Source organism: Elaeis guineensis, chromosome 4, assembly GCF_000442705.2.
Source record: "Elaeis guineensis isolate ETL-2024a chromosome 4, EG11, whole genome shotgun sequence".
Lineage (NCBI taxonomy): Eukaryota > Viridiplantae > Streptophyta > Magnoliopsida > Arecales > Arecaceae > Elaeis > Elaeis guineensis.
The window spans coordinates 45,540,693-45,555,757 of NC_025996.2; the positions used below are offsets into that span (position 1 = coordinate 45,540,693).

The 15,065-nt window shown below is 37.3% G+C and overlaps 2 protein-coding genes across 2 annotated transcripts in view; both read right to left on the bottom strand.

Moving 5' to 3' along the window:
• LOC140857516 (putative nuclear RNA export factor SDE5) overlaps window positions 1–15,065 on the bottom strand; it is a gene marked incomplete in the record, with an annotated part of 131,780 nt that overhangs the window by 27,581 nt on the left and 89,134 nt on the right.
• On the bottom strand, window positions 766–11,234 carry LOC114914072 (uncharacterized). The gene is given in 9 exon segments (XM_073256505.1): window positions 766–1,528; window positions 1,530–1,801; window positions 2,093–2,221; window positions 3,029–3,356; window positions 3,484–3,619; window positions 3,735–3,795; window positions 10,237–10,386; window positions 10,612–10,978; window positions 11,083–11,234. Coding segments are annotated over 8 exon segments (1,659 nt in total). The 5' UTR covers window positions 10,904–10,978; window positions 11,083–11,234; the 3' UTR covers window positions 766–1,237.

Here is a 15,065-nt window from a genome sequence, read left to right on the forward strand (position 1 = left end):
GGGTGGACAGCATTTTTCAGCACAGAACAGGAACCTGATAGAGGTGTCAATAAGCCAAGTTCAGATCAAGAAACCAAAGTTTTTCAACGGGCATGATGCAATGATCTAGCCCAGGAAACAAAGGACCACCGATCAGCCCTTGACATTTTAGGCTACAAATTGAGACCACTAGGGATAGGAGTGCATAAATATAGTTTTCTTGGAAAATCCAAATTGATCACCTTACAGACATACATTCACCTTCGCAGTTTATAATCATGTTAGTGGGGAGGGTAATCAGCCTATCAATTGGCTCTCCAAGCAGGATATTTGGTATTTGAGAAATATAGTTGGATCTTGGGATTTTGATATCCCGAGTTGTCCCAGTAAGCACGTAACACTCCAATAATTCGTTCCACAAAACTCTAACAGTACGGCTTAGGATTAAACCTTTTCAGATTTCAGGGGAAAAACAAAAGACAACTAGAATTGCACGGAGTGGAGCTTTAACCCTCTGGAATACATTATCAGCAGTATCTACATTACAGCATGGAAATTTATCAACCAAGACTTGAGACAATCTGGCCCTCAATCACCATCATCATGTAATAGTACAGAACCTAGATAAGAATCATACGTGTCCTTTTAAGGTAGTCACTCCTACCACAGGTTTGCTTCAGCTATGATCAACACTATTTGAAGTGCCAATTCCATTTTTCATTATACGCACCACATAGTGGTGGATCTGCATAAATCGAACTCGATTCAACAGCATCAAGTCACATATCAAGCAGATCAAATCCACATTCAATTAAGTTCTCATTCGGTTCTCCATGTGTAATTATGGTTGATCCACATACACTGAACTCAAGAAAACAGCAGCATATCATACATACAATTGTTCTCAGGAAAAAGAACGAGGGCTATCAGAGAGAGAGAGAGAGAGAGAGAGAGAGAGAGAGAGAGAGAATCAGGACTGCTACAGACCTCAGCAAGAAGAAACTTTCATACTCAGTTCTGAAGCAGTAATCAGATTCCACAGCACTTCAAGTTATTAGATTCTATTGAACAACCAATATGTCCTCTTTTCACTTGTGTGAAGCTGGAATAAGCTGTAATGCGTTACACTGGTGGATCTCATCTCATCAAACAGAGCAGCAAGATCACCATCTTTTCACTAGAAAAATAAATGCTGAATCATGCGAAAATGGAGAAATCTGAAAATCACCATCTCATTTATACTAGGAGCTCTCACCCATTACAAACCATCTTCATCACCACTGTCACCAAACATGGCAGCCATTTTCATGGCTAGTTTTGCAGCCATTTCTCTCCTCTGAAAATCAGGCATCAGCCACAAGTTTTCACGCATGTTACCAATTTCAGACATCAATCTTTCAAGATCATCAAGACCATAAAGAGCATCCTCATCCAAAATATTGTTGGCTGCATTAACCTCAAGCTCCACTTGCCTTTCAACTTCGGAGGCTGGTGCCTGATCTGCAGATGTCTCTCTCTTGTCCTTCTGATCCTGATACTCATTTGGTCTTGTTCTCGGTATCAGGTCGATCTTCAACAACTGATGCTGAGGCAAGATCACTAGGAGAAACACTGGATGCTCCAACAGCAATACTGGAGGTTGAGATGTCAACTCTAGATCCACTACCATCAACCATTCCATCCTTTACAAATTGATTGACTTCAGAAACAAATCCCTTCTTACTTGTCACACCTAAATCACCAGTGTTGTCCCATGGTTCATCAGAACCATGGGATAAAACTTCGTACTCAAAGTCATAATCAGATTCATCATCCGTGGTTTCTGTCAAAAGACAAGGACCAAACAGCAGTTAAAACTATGATCAATACATAGACAAAGGTAACAGAGGGCAATTAAGAAATAAGATGCCCTCCAATACACGGGGAAAAATGATAGCTGGACAACAGAAGAAGAGTGAAAAGAGGGGAGAAATGGCATGGAGAAGCTTTCCGATCCAGGAAAACTAGGCTTTGATATGGCACTAAGGAATCCATTATTAGAGCCTTAATTGATAGCAGTCTGGTTTATAGCTCTTGCTTATGTTTAAAGGCATAATCACATGGGGCTACTTGCCTGCCTTGTCTACTAGGGAAGGTATGGTTATCCTGTTTCCAGATTTCAAGATCATTCCAGGCCACATATGAGCAGAAAGGGCACCATAGAGTCGCTCTACACCTTGAATATCACCATCAACTGACAAACCTGTCCGCAAATACATTAAACAATTTTACGGCCAATGAAAATTTTAATGTTATAGTTTCACAGCAGTAGAAAATCTAAGAGAAGAAAAACTAAGGCAACCAAGTTATTGTAATAAACTTGCTCTCAGAAAATATTAAAGCTAAAAATTATTTAAGAAATCGATATATTGTAATTAAGCACTTAACACTGAGCACTTGCTCATGGATGGTATTGCCTCTTGCCCTTTAAGCTAAAGGTCAGGGGTTCAATTCTAGGTAAGCCTTCATTTCAACCCCCAATTGGCAAAGCCCAGTTCTATCAGCTTTGACTCAATACATCTGGAGGCCTAGGCTTCGGCCTAGGTGGGGCGGGGGGGGGGGGGGAAATAACAATTATAACAACTAAGCTCTTGAACTAAACAAATACCCTTGCATGCACATGTTCTTGCACCAAAATAGATGATAAAGCACTAGTTCACATGCCCAATGACAGCCTATAGAATCATACCTCACATCAAGATTACCCTTGAGGCCTTAACTATTGAGAACTACAAGAGAAAAGTATACATGTTTGAGAAGATATCAAACCACTTGAAAAGGAAAACCAATGGAAACAACCAGCCATGAATTGTGAATAAATGATGTATGACTATATTTCCTTATCAATGCCCCATCCATAATAAACAGCAATACAAAGAATACTGTATATGTGAATTTCAATACACCTTGAAGCAAGAAGAAAACTTTAAGCAACAAAAGACACAACTTCCTTGATTCAGAAGCTTAAGTTGCAAGCATAACTAGTAATAGGAAATATTAGGGGACTTACATTTATCAAAGTCAGCATTGGAAAAACAAGCTTCTATATATTCTATGTTATTCTGGCAACACCATTCCAAACATGACTTCCTAATATCCAAAGGTGGTTCTTCATCCTCCAATAAACTACAGCCCTCAGTCTCATCAATCCCATAATCCAAGTATTCTGGATGGGGATCACTAGTGGACTCTCCGTGCTTCTGCATACGTCTTCTGTACTCTCTATGAGCATAATGACCAGGGACAAGATCTGCTTTGTTTCCAATGCACAATAGTATTTCAAAGCTCTTAATGTCAATCTTCGCAACCCAATTTTGGAGGGCAAGAAAAGAAGATCCCTGCAGATAATGAAATTAATCCAGTTAAGTGGTTCGCACGTAAAAGTTTAGAAACTGCTAGGGCTAGCCAACCAAACATTAATAAAGACTAGACAAGCAACAAACAAACAAAGGGAGCAATTCGAACATCACTCATGTCAAAAACCATCACTAATGCAGCCAACTGCTTAAAATTTGGCAGAGCTCTGAAGGAGAATCCATCATCAAGATGAGCTGTCCAAATGGAAAGATCAGCAGAGTAATATTTTGTATCAATAGTCCACCTAGTACATTGATAAAACCACAAAACACTATTAGACAAAAGAGGGATCCATTTTCAGCAGCAGCATTTGTTGGTATAAGAGAGTATCTAGCTGATTGGTTATGACAATCACATACCCTTGACAAAGCATCCCTGAGGACAAGTCACATGTGTCAGGAAAGTCAATAGAAAGCAAACCTGGAAATCAACAACCAAAACCACAATGAGATACAAGAACCAACAGAAATGTAACTTAGCTAAACATCTTTCCTTACCAGAGTAAAATGTCAGGACAAACTTAAACAATGATTTTGCATGTGTACAACATAACATCCCTTTAGAAAAACCAATAACATCAGCTAAGGAGCACAAGCACATGACTAGGTACTTATATAGAATAATTAAGGCTACAACGTACATCCTATAACCCATGATGGTTTACTTCCATGGATAGACTCATAGCTCAATGGAACAGCATTATAAAAGTGCTTGCACATACATACATATGGGTCTATCAATTTTCTCTTAGGTGGAAAGTCATTTGTTTGCATCCTTTTAATAAAAATAGCATGGTTAAAAATAAGGTGACTACCACGAGCTAATGGAGGCAATGAAACATAGCGTGTCAAAAACTGCTTGCTTGATGAGAGGAGGTGATGGCAAACCATCAAGAAGATGACCAAAGGAAGAGGGCCCTACAAGAAAGGCAAGAAGTGCAGAACTGGGTGATCAGAGTGATGCTTCCATGATGAACAAGAGAGAGAGAAGGCACAAAAGCTGGCTGGAAAGAGAGGTCCTGCCATGAATAGGCGTAACATTTGGCATGAGCTTGATCAACTAAGCCTGGCTATTTTCACCCTTTAGCTTAAGATAACGGAAAGCTTAGCCACTCCAGAAGTTTTCTTCCAAAGAATCTCCTAATTGTTTCAGAGCAACTAGAAAGAGATTTTTTTAACCAAAAGGAATTCAGTTTAGATGTAGAATACCTATCCAGAAGTTTTAAAGTGAAAGGCCCCATGTTGTTAACCTGCCATCTCCAAAAAATCTGCTAGCTTCACCCTAGAAGTGGAACTAATTGGAGGGTCGGTATGCAAAGAGAGGTCTCCCTTGAGTGAAGAATGACCCGACCCAAAAAGAACCACAAAAAGCAAGGTAGAGTGGTGGGGCAATGGCACCAGACTTGAAGGAGAGAGTTGTGAGTTGGTCTATAAATAAGTCTCCCTTCACTGAATAATAAATTTTATGACTCGCCATCACCTGTCATATGATTACATCAGTTGATGTCTACAGCTCCAAGACAGGATCTTTGGAACACGGTCCATCTTCCATCCAAGACTAACTGCTACCTCTGCAAGATTCTTGCTCACACCCAATCCAAATGGGATGGAATGCTCAATCCGATTCTTGCTTGCTCCAACACTAGGCAAGCATCAACCCCCATGCATGATCTTATGACTTTGCAGAAACCAATGTTTTTGGTAAACAATCACTCAAGCCTAGTCATTGTGACCCCCTTTCTAAGAGGGCACCCCTTTTCCCGAAGTTACAGGGCTATTCTGCCGAGTTCCTTAGAACAAGTTCTCCTAGAATGTTGAAATTCATCCGAGTAGCTCCACCAAACGGAACACTTAGAGGAGCTCCTATGTCAATCACTTCCACTCCTATCACCAACTCATCTATAGCACTCTTAGCAACAGCTCTAACTCAGTTATTTTCTGATAATTGTTGTACCTCACAAGTCACATTAGTTTGCTGACCAATAGCATCTCAACCCTTAACTCTTATTCTTGGCCTTCCTCACAAATTGACCAATGGAACCAAAAAATATATATACATATACTTTTGGTGGCTTCACTAAAGAGTAATGGATACTTTGAGCTAGAATTTCCCTTAGGTTTTGTCAAAGCCACCAATTGGTGGGCTGCACTCCCAATTATAGCTAACATGAGCTACAGAAAAGATTTATGGGCTTTTTTTGAGATGCGAACTAATCGATAACTATCTAAGAGAAGATAAGTAATTCTTTTATCCATCATTCAAGGGCAAGGGGAGACATGTAGCGGCTTACCTGAATCTCGTATTTTTCTATGTAGCACTTTGGTCAAACCAATGATTCTCTTCTCAAAGTATATTTTTCCTTTATGTAGTGTACTTCCTAAAGCCAAACATGCCATTGCACCCCTACCAATCAACCTACTATCAAGGAAGCTCATCCGTCCACTAACTGAAAGAGACCTATTGGATTACCTCCGCTGTCCATTCATAAAAGCCATAGATGAAAAGAACTTAGTGGTGGGCCATTTCTCCTCTATTTCCTAAGCAAGTTCAATTCCTACTGGATGCATTCCAATGGGAATGTTCAATAAATCTATGGAATTGGCTCTCTACCAATGGAATATACTATGGATGGCCAGGTGGGGATAAGGAATCAATGTAGAATCTAGGAAAGAGCAGCAAAGGAATGTGATGAGCAAATTCTCATCTTCAGATGTTAGAAGGTACAAAATCAATGGGTGGTGCCAATTTTTTCAGTATTGGCAATTTAAGGGTAGCATCTTCTTAAGGTGAAATTGGGGAAGTTGACCCTATCACAACTATGTAGAAAACATGATGAGTAGAAATAGATCTATGGTTGGAAAGTTTCATTCCCCAACCAAATTGGGATGGATATATTGAGAAATTGTCTACATATTTCAAGAGGCCCAAGCATCATTTTCGTATACAAATCCTCTATCGAGAGGTTTTTGGATGCAAAGGCTTCAGACCATGGCTCAAAATCATGATTATAACTGCTCGTTAATTGATAACAGTAAGCAATGCTTCATTGTATGACTCATAATCTAATTTAGAGTTAAGAGGTTGAGATTTTTTGGCACTGAAGCAATATTTCAGGAGCACCAAGCAAAGAGCTGGAACATATCAGCGGGATATATAAATACAATTCCATGACATCTAGAAGAAAAGCCATAAATTTAGTACATGTTGTTTATTATCAATTGGTAAGATGATCCTTTTCTATACATTTAAATGGGTCCTGCAATGAAAAATGACAAAGCATCATTACATGCTATGGGAAAGCTAAAAGTTTTTAGATTCCCAAGTTAGGATTTTGACCAGAGCATCCTATCCACTTGAAGGTTCTCAGGCCAGCCTTAAGTTAACCAACCTGATAATGAAAGTTTGGATAATATAGTGGAGTATTTGTCTTCTTTCAACAAAGTATGCACCATATAGCTATATTATTTGTTGAGATGAATTAAAATAGTGAGATATTTGATCATATAACAGTAAAAATCAATTGCTATGTCATTCTAATGATAAATAGTGCATTCCATTTCCCCCATAATGTTAGAAGAAATGATAGAGGGAAGCTAGTCAACCACACTTAGTCTTCCCCTGCTGATTTTCATGCCCTGCAATGGGTTGTTAGGCCATGATAATTAGAGGTGGGACATGAAACCAGGCACATCCAATTATCTCAATAGTGTCATTCATTTTCCCACTGTGCCGCCTCCTAAACCCATGCCCTCCTATCCCCTTGGCTTCTTGTATGTCCCTTCTATTGACCTCCATTCCTCTGTGTACCCATTTGCTACTTCCCTGAGACTCAAAACATAATACCCCCTCCTTGCCTCTTTCTTTTTAAAATCTATTGTCCCTTCTCCACTCCCACTCTTCCAGATCTAGAATGCCCATGAATTTCCATTCCTCCAAACTCTGCTTTAAAATCCACATGCATCTCTATCCATACCATCAGCATAAGAAAAAGGAATGATTTGTCAAAGGAAAGGATGGAACACAATGTACTGATTCAAACCCCAATCACTCCAAAATCTGAAGAATTACATAAAATGAACATACATTTCCAAAACAAAACTACGTAGATGTTACAATGTTATAGGATGTTACAATCCCACAGTTGCATCACTAAGTTCTTCTGATCCATAAAGTTTGCCATTATAAATATTGGATACATGAGGCTTAACAAAGTAAATGAAGTCAATAGTTTTCTCTTAGAACTGAGGCACCATGGAGTTTCTAGGAGAATGATATCATTGAAAGTGAGGAAAAAATAAAAGGATTTCTTAGAAAACATAACACATGCTACCATAACCAAAGGAAAAATGATAAGTTCAGACATCACAAATTTCATCTAGCCTATCAGTTTCTCCCAAAAGAATTCTAGAATCACAAGCACCAAGCTGATACTGTGGCAGCTGCAGACTATTTTCTTTTGAGAATAACTTTTGGAGGTGATACCAGCCTTTTGGTAAATCCAAAGCAAGAGGCATAAAGTGGGAGTGTTGAGCTGGGGTTACATGTGGGCACAAAAGAAGTTTGAGGCAGAGAGAGAGAGAGAGAGGGAGGAAGATGGACCAGGGCATCTTAGGGACATTAATGGAGGTGAAATGTTTTTACAATGTGAGACGGATAATCCACTTACCCAGCATGTGGCTTATCAAAGGATCAAACTTCACATTAAGCAACAAGAATACTTCTTATCTTTGTTATTGTGAAAAGCTATGCATGCCTAGTTTTGCACACCTTGGTTACTCTGTGCTGGGTAACCGCATGATCTGTCTCACATGTATGGCATGTCGCTCAATGATTTAAGGAAGCAAGTACATACAACTTTTTCTTTTGAGAGAGAGAAAGGGAGGGAGACCCACTTGTACTAAAATTATCCAAGTCCAAATACTTGGGATGCACCATCAAGACTCAAACTTGAAACATTTCATTTTCAAGCAAAGAAGCATTAGCATTGCAGGAAACCCAACTCACAAATAAAGGCAATATTTTATTAGTGAAGTGGACATACATTACTTACCAAAAAAAAAAAGAAGAAGAATTGGGGACATAATCTTGTCAGGCAACAATTTTACCATCTTGCAATGGTGGTGGACAGATTATTGATTAATCTAATATAGACCTCAATTTACAATTAGATGCTTATGATATCATGAGATCTAGACATAATACCACTCTCAAACTGGATTCTATTTTGATGGTATTTTATCAGATTTAGTCTATTGCAAGCTTTAATATTCTAACAAAACCATGTATCAAGTTGTAAAATTGCTAGAAGTTTGACTTAATTGTACAGACTGCTTAAACAATCTCATGTTTTCTTTATCCTCTTTCATTTTCGTTTTTCTTTATGTTTTATATTTCTCCTATCCTTTCTTATTAATTCCTTATTTTGATGGATTTAACGGCACAGAAAAATTTAATTTTTGTTCACGTGTTCCTTCAATGATGCTGCTCAATGGACAGTGAATACATGCTTGCAGTGACAAACATAACAACATGCTCTGACCCTTAAAACCACAGAGAGGGGTACAAGTAAGATGGAGCTAGTTAAAGCTTCTAAAGGAGGGGGGACAAAACTTCATCCCAAAATATGCCATCTCTTTTACAAGACAATCATATATACATTCATACATATGTTACAAGACAATCATATATACATTCATACGTATGCGAATACACATAGATATGTATGAGCATGATATGTTCCCACCTCCACAAGCAACTATTAATTAGACAATAAATTCATCACATGCCAAGACAAACTAATCAACAGGAAACTATAAAGTCATTGGAAAAGCTAAAGGACGTCAGGATGAATTAAAAGGTTTTATAAGAAATGGATGGCTTGGTCAACTGGTTATCTACCTACAAAAATGACCAAGCAGAATTGAATAGTCCTATAGAGATGGACCAGACCATTCAAAGATTTTGGGCTAAGCCTATGTCACTCAGTTTGGAAGCCATTTAAATGGACATATGAGGTGTCAGAGACGATGCATCTAATATGGGAGAGCTACTGACATTTATTTTGTAGATGGAATAGCATGTCCAATTAGCACTGCTCATTATAATTTTATCATACAAGTTTCAAACAAGAAACTCAAATGCTCGAAATTAACCATCCAACAAGTGGCTGCATGTATCGAATTGATTAAAATTCATCAATTCGGGCTGCTGAATGTCAAAAAAAGTTAAGAACAACCAAGATTAGCATAACTAATATCACAGTAAACAATCAAACTTGTCTGATGCTTCGTTTCAGTTTCTTCGGATCTTAGGAGCAGAAAATCATTGAAACTGGGATTCTCTTTTTTTTTTTCACCCCCAAACACCCCGTTATCAGGATATCTAGAACCCCCTCTTTTCATCACTTTCTATGTTTTTGAAAGAATCATCACTCACCTTTCGACACTCAAAAAGACCTCAGGCCAACTCATAGTACCTGGAATATTCAACCACGGTGAGTAACCAGTATGTAGGCCTCTCATACTCTCAGCTAATTTCAAGCATCTATTTGTCACTTTGAGTGGACAAGAGTCCACATTTTTGATGTCCAGAAAAAAATCTCTCATCCATAGAACATTGTATCCTCAATTATGTGAAAGTAATTTATTTTTCTTATTTTAGTACTACTTGCCTATTATTCTCTCTTCTCTTCTTCTTAATTTAGAAGCTTTTAAGCTTAACCTGGTCTAAAATCTGACAAAATTTATTAATTCTAATCTGTTCTTAGGTCTTCAAAGCTGGATAAAGATCAATCAGGTTGATGACACTAGAAGAGATCTATAAACCCAAAGAAATCCAGAAGAAAGAGGGATTAGAACTGACGGGAGGAGAGTCCGCTTGCCAACGTCGGGGGATCCGATGACGAAGACTCCTGGCCGGCTTTCGACAGGTCCCGCGCCGCCTCCGTTCTCCACTGCCATGTCTTGCAATCGAGGTTTTGACGACGGTCGGAGAGGCCGAGTCTGCTCTGCTCTGAAAAGGTCAGGTTAGGAGACGGACAGAGTTAGGGTTGAAGGAAAAAGCTACAGTGCTTCAATAGAAAAAGTACGTGATCTGAATGGTTGGGTGACCGGAAGCACTGGTTTAAAAGATGAGTTCATAAAATAATAATAATAATAATAAATCGAAATATTTTCCTATTTTTCCTTCTTTCTTTCCTATTTCATAGTTTATCCTTGTTCTTTTCCTCTCCACCACCTTGTGATTCTCCACATCCACGAAGGGCCGCCCGTCCTCTTCGCCGACCGCGCGTAGTACGCCGCCGCCGCCTCCCAGTCCAACCCCACAGCACCACCTGCACCACCACCGACCAGCCGGCAAGAGCACCATATTGGTCAGCCCCGCCCCGTGCCTTTGGAAAGGGAAAACCCCAACGCCTAAGGCAGCGAATGAGGGCGGAGATGGGAGGATTGGCTGGCCGCTGGCGAAGCCATTCCGGGGTTCCCCAGGGCCGAAGGGCCCAAGATTGGTTGTTGCTGTTCGACGCCATTCGACGCAACAAAACCCTAATTCAGAATCCAAAATCCTAAGGGGGAAATATCCGCTCTTGAAAGCGCTCCGAATCCTTTACGCGGTAAAAAACGCTTTGAGAGGATGAAAAGGGACCCTGATCGGTCAGAGAAGAGATGAATCGAGATGACGAAGAAGATTTAGAGGGAAAATGCTCACCTTTTGACGGACGCTTTCGGAGATCTGGGAGAAGACTGGCGGTGGTTTTCTAGGCCAAGAACCGAGATCTATGGCGAGGGTTTTGGGGTTGGAGGAGAGAGATGTTGGAGCACTGAAGCTTGAAACCGGTTGGAGCGGCAAAAGGACATGTTTATCCTCCAGTAAAATATAATAAAATAGACGGCAGCAAAAGTAGGGCGGCGAGAGTTTTGCATGAAAAAGGTCCACATATCCACGGAAAGTGAAAAATAATAATAATAATAATAATAAAATTTTTTTATGGATAAAAATTTATTCAAAAAATTATATTTTTAAATAAATATTTTTTAAATAATATTTAGATTGTAAAATAATTTATTTATATTTTTTTATGTATTAGAAATATATCGAGAATATGTTATCTATATTTTTTTGTATTATTATTTTTGGATAAATTACTATTATTATATAATAATATATAATATTATTATATAATATTATATTATAATAATATATTATAGTATTATGTTATTATAATATATTATCATATATTATGATATTATATTATATTATACTGTTACATTATAAAATTATAATATAAAATGTTATTATAATATATTATTCTATTATTATATATTATTATAGTATATTATAATATTATATTATATTAATATCTTATACTAATATAATATAATATATATTTTTAACATTATTATTATACTATAGTATAATATATTATAAAATATTAATATATAATATTATTATATTATTATAATATAATATAGTATATTATATTATATTATTATATTATTTTATTATTATATTATTATAATATATTATCTAAATATTATATTATAATATATTATATGAGATAGACTTGGCTATGATCGATCGGATTTGTACTTATATTCGGTTGATCAAAATTGGATAATGGAGATCCTACATCGATGATCTAAATCATTGGATGTGATCTACTACTTCAAAAATATTTGTACACAAAAAATTATATGATTTGAAGATCCTTAGCCTATACATCAAGTGATTAAAAAATATATCTAATTTAATTTTACGTAGGCTATCTAACTTCTGATCACTTGATGCATGTTAGGGATCTCCAAGTCATATGATTTTTCATATGCAAATAATTTTGAGGTAATAAATCATATATAATGGCTTGGATCATCAATGTCGGATCTCTATTATAGAGTTTTGACCTGATCAGATTTGAATCCAAATCCAATTAATCTGATTCTAGCCTGACTCTATATTATATTATCTTATTATAATATACCATCTTATATTATAATATAATATAATATTATTATCATATTATAATATAAAATATTGATGTATTATATTATTATATTATTATATTTTATTATTATATTTTATTATAATATGTTATAATATATCATAACATCTTAATTGATATAATATAATATATATTTTATAATATTATTATATATAATAATATAGTATAATATATTATAAAATATTAATATATAATATAATATATTATATTATTATATTATTATAATATAATATATTATATTATATTATATTATATTATTATTAGGTTAGGGTATATTAGGAATGAATTAAAAAAGTTACTTTTCTGTTGGCGGAAAAATGATTTAGCCACCTTCTAGGTAGATAAGATTTTCTCCTATTTCATGGGTAAATATTATTCATGAAAAAGTAACTTATCTATCTTAAAAAGTACGAGAACATGGGTCAATTAGTCAATGAAAAAATTAACCAATTTTATTATGATATTTATCCATAAAAGAACAAGCCTCAGATGGAACGGAAAAAGGTTGGATGCAGCTACAGGTAAAATATTTTTAGATGGGTATTTTAGCTACACACATACACACACATACATATATATATATATATATATATATATATATATATATATATATATATATATATATATATATATATTATATATATATAATATATATATATATATATATTGAGTTCTGGTTGATCGGATTCTGATCTATATCCGTTTGCATTCCCTTTCATTGGATCAGTGTGCATCTCAAAGCAAACTTTAAAAGACTAATGGTACTGTTTAAGAGCCATTTGACTGATGTGATGGAGTTTAAAAAAAAAAACTCATGCTTTGAATGAGATATGATGTAAAGCCACGCGCACCCCTTCCTCCCATCTCTTCTCCTCTTCGTGCCCTTTCAAAACCCCAAACCCATGCCCTCTCTCTCCAAACCCATGCTTCTCTCTCTTCTCTCCAGCAATCCTCCTCATCTCCACATCTCCACTGAAGCCTCCCCCCACCGGTGGCCAACATCCTTGCCTCCACCAAACCCCACTGGCCAACATCGTCACCTCCACCGAAACTCGCCCCACCCAAGGCTACCATCATCGCCTCCACTGAAACCTGCCCCACCCGCGGCCACCATCCCCATCCATCGGCCACTATCCTCGCCTCCACAAAAACCCACCCCACTCGTGACCACCATCGTCACCTCCATCGAAACCCCCTTCCCCACCCACAACCACCATCCTTGTCTCCACCAACAACCCCCCTCCACCTGCGGCCACCATCCTTGCCTCCATCAAAACCCCTTCCCCTCACCCGCGGCCGCTGTCCTCATCTCCACCGACAACCCCCTCCACCTGCGGCCACCCTCACTTGTTCCCTCTCTCTCCAGCCACCATCATCATCCCCTCCGACCCCCCCTCCACTGCAATGGGCATTGTTCGAATCCTCCCAAGCCGTCGTCGGCAGCAGTCGGCTGATCTCCTCCCAAACCCCCAACCCCTCCATCCTCCCCTCCCTCCAAACTCTCCACCATCCCTCCTTTTCCCCCAGATCCCCCACCTACCCTTCTTCTTATGAACCCATTATAGGATAAAAACAAACTACCCAGGAACAAACATAAGCGCCATATAATAAATACAAACCCCATATAATAAACAGAAACTCTGCTAAAATAAACACAAACATCGCAAAATAAACACAAAATCGGGATCCACAAATTGGGTGATCCAAGAATCCTCCCAGGATAAACACAAAACGAGGAGGATAAACATTAAATCCAACTAAAATAAACATAAAATATAATAGGATAAACAGAAATATCAAATAATAAATACAAACAGGTGAAGAATGAACACAACTGCCACAGGTTGCTGTTTGCCCCTTATGAATCTATTGCAAGATAAACACAAACTGTTGAGAATTATATCCTAAAATCAATCATATGATGATTGAGTTTCTTTTGTATATAAATTATTCATTGATAAATAAAAGTTATTTTGATATTATTCATCACAAAGTTGCATCTTCCTTGTAGAACTCTTGTGTTGTGATGAAGTCCTTAGAACTATATTAGTAATCGATAAAGAGAGAATTTATCGTATAGTTCTTAAACATATTCGCGATCAAATGATACATCATTATAGGACGATGACATTTATCGAGTGAAGGTCATTGTGTGCTATATGGATTGATTGTCCTCTTAATCAAAGAACGTGGTGACATTGGTATAGCATACAAGTGAGATGTAGGAGTACATCGTCACAAAACAGATGACAAACCTGCTGAGCATTCTGCTGTCAAGAGCTGCTCGTAAAGTGTATGGGCGTAAGTATCCTCAGACCTGAGATCACTATAGTGACTTGCAAGTAACTCACTATGCTTTGGTACCAGACTATCTGAATTTCTAATACAGTAACGGAAAGCTACTGGATATAGTCAAGTACTTACGAAGTCTGTGTGTGGATCAAGATAGGATTGACCCTTTCAAATTATAGGAGCTGATATATCACTATATTTCAATTTAGTAAAGCCTTGACCAAGGTAATCCATGAGATGAATTTGAAAGATTGAAATACAATATGGATGAAACACTTTGGGTTGATAGTTAATCCTAGATCATCCTAGAGCATTCAGGGTCAAAGGAATGAATTATGCGGTAACCATATGCATAGGTTCTAAAATATTTCTTTATGATTATTTAATCTATTCAGACGTC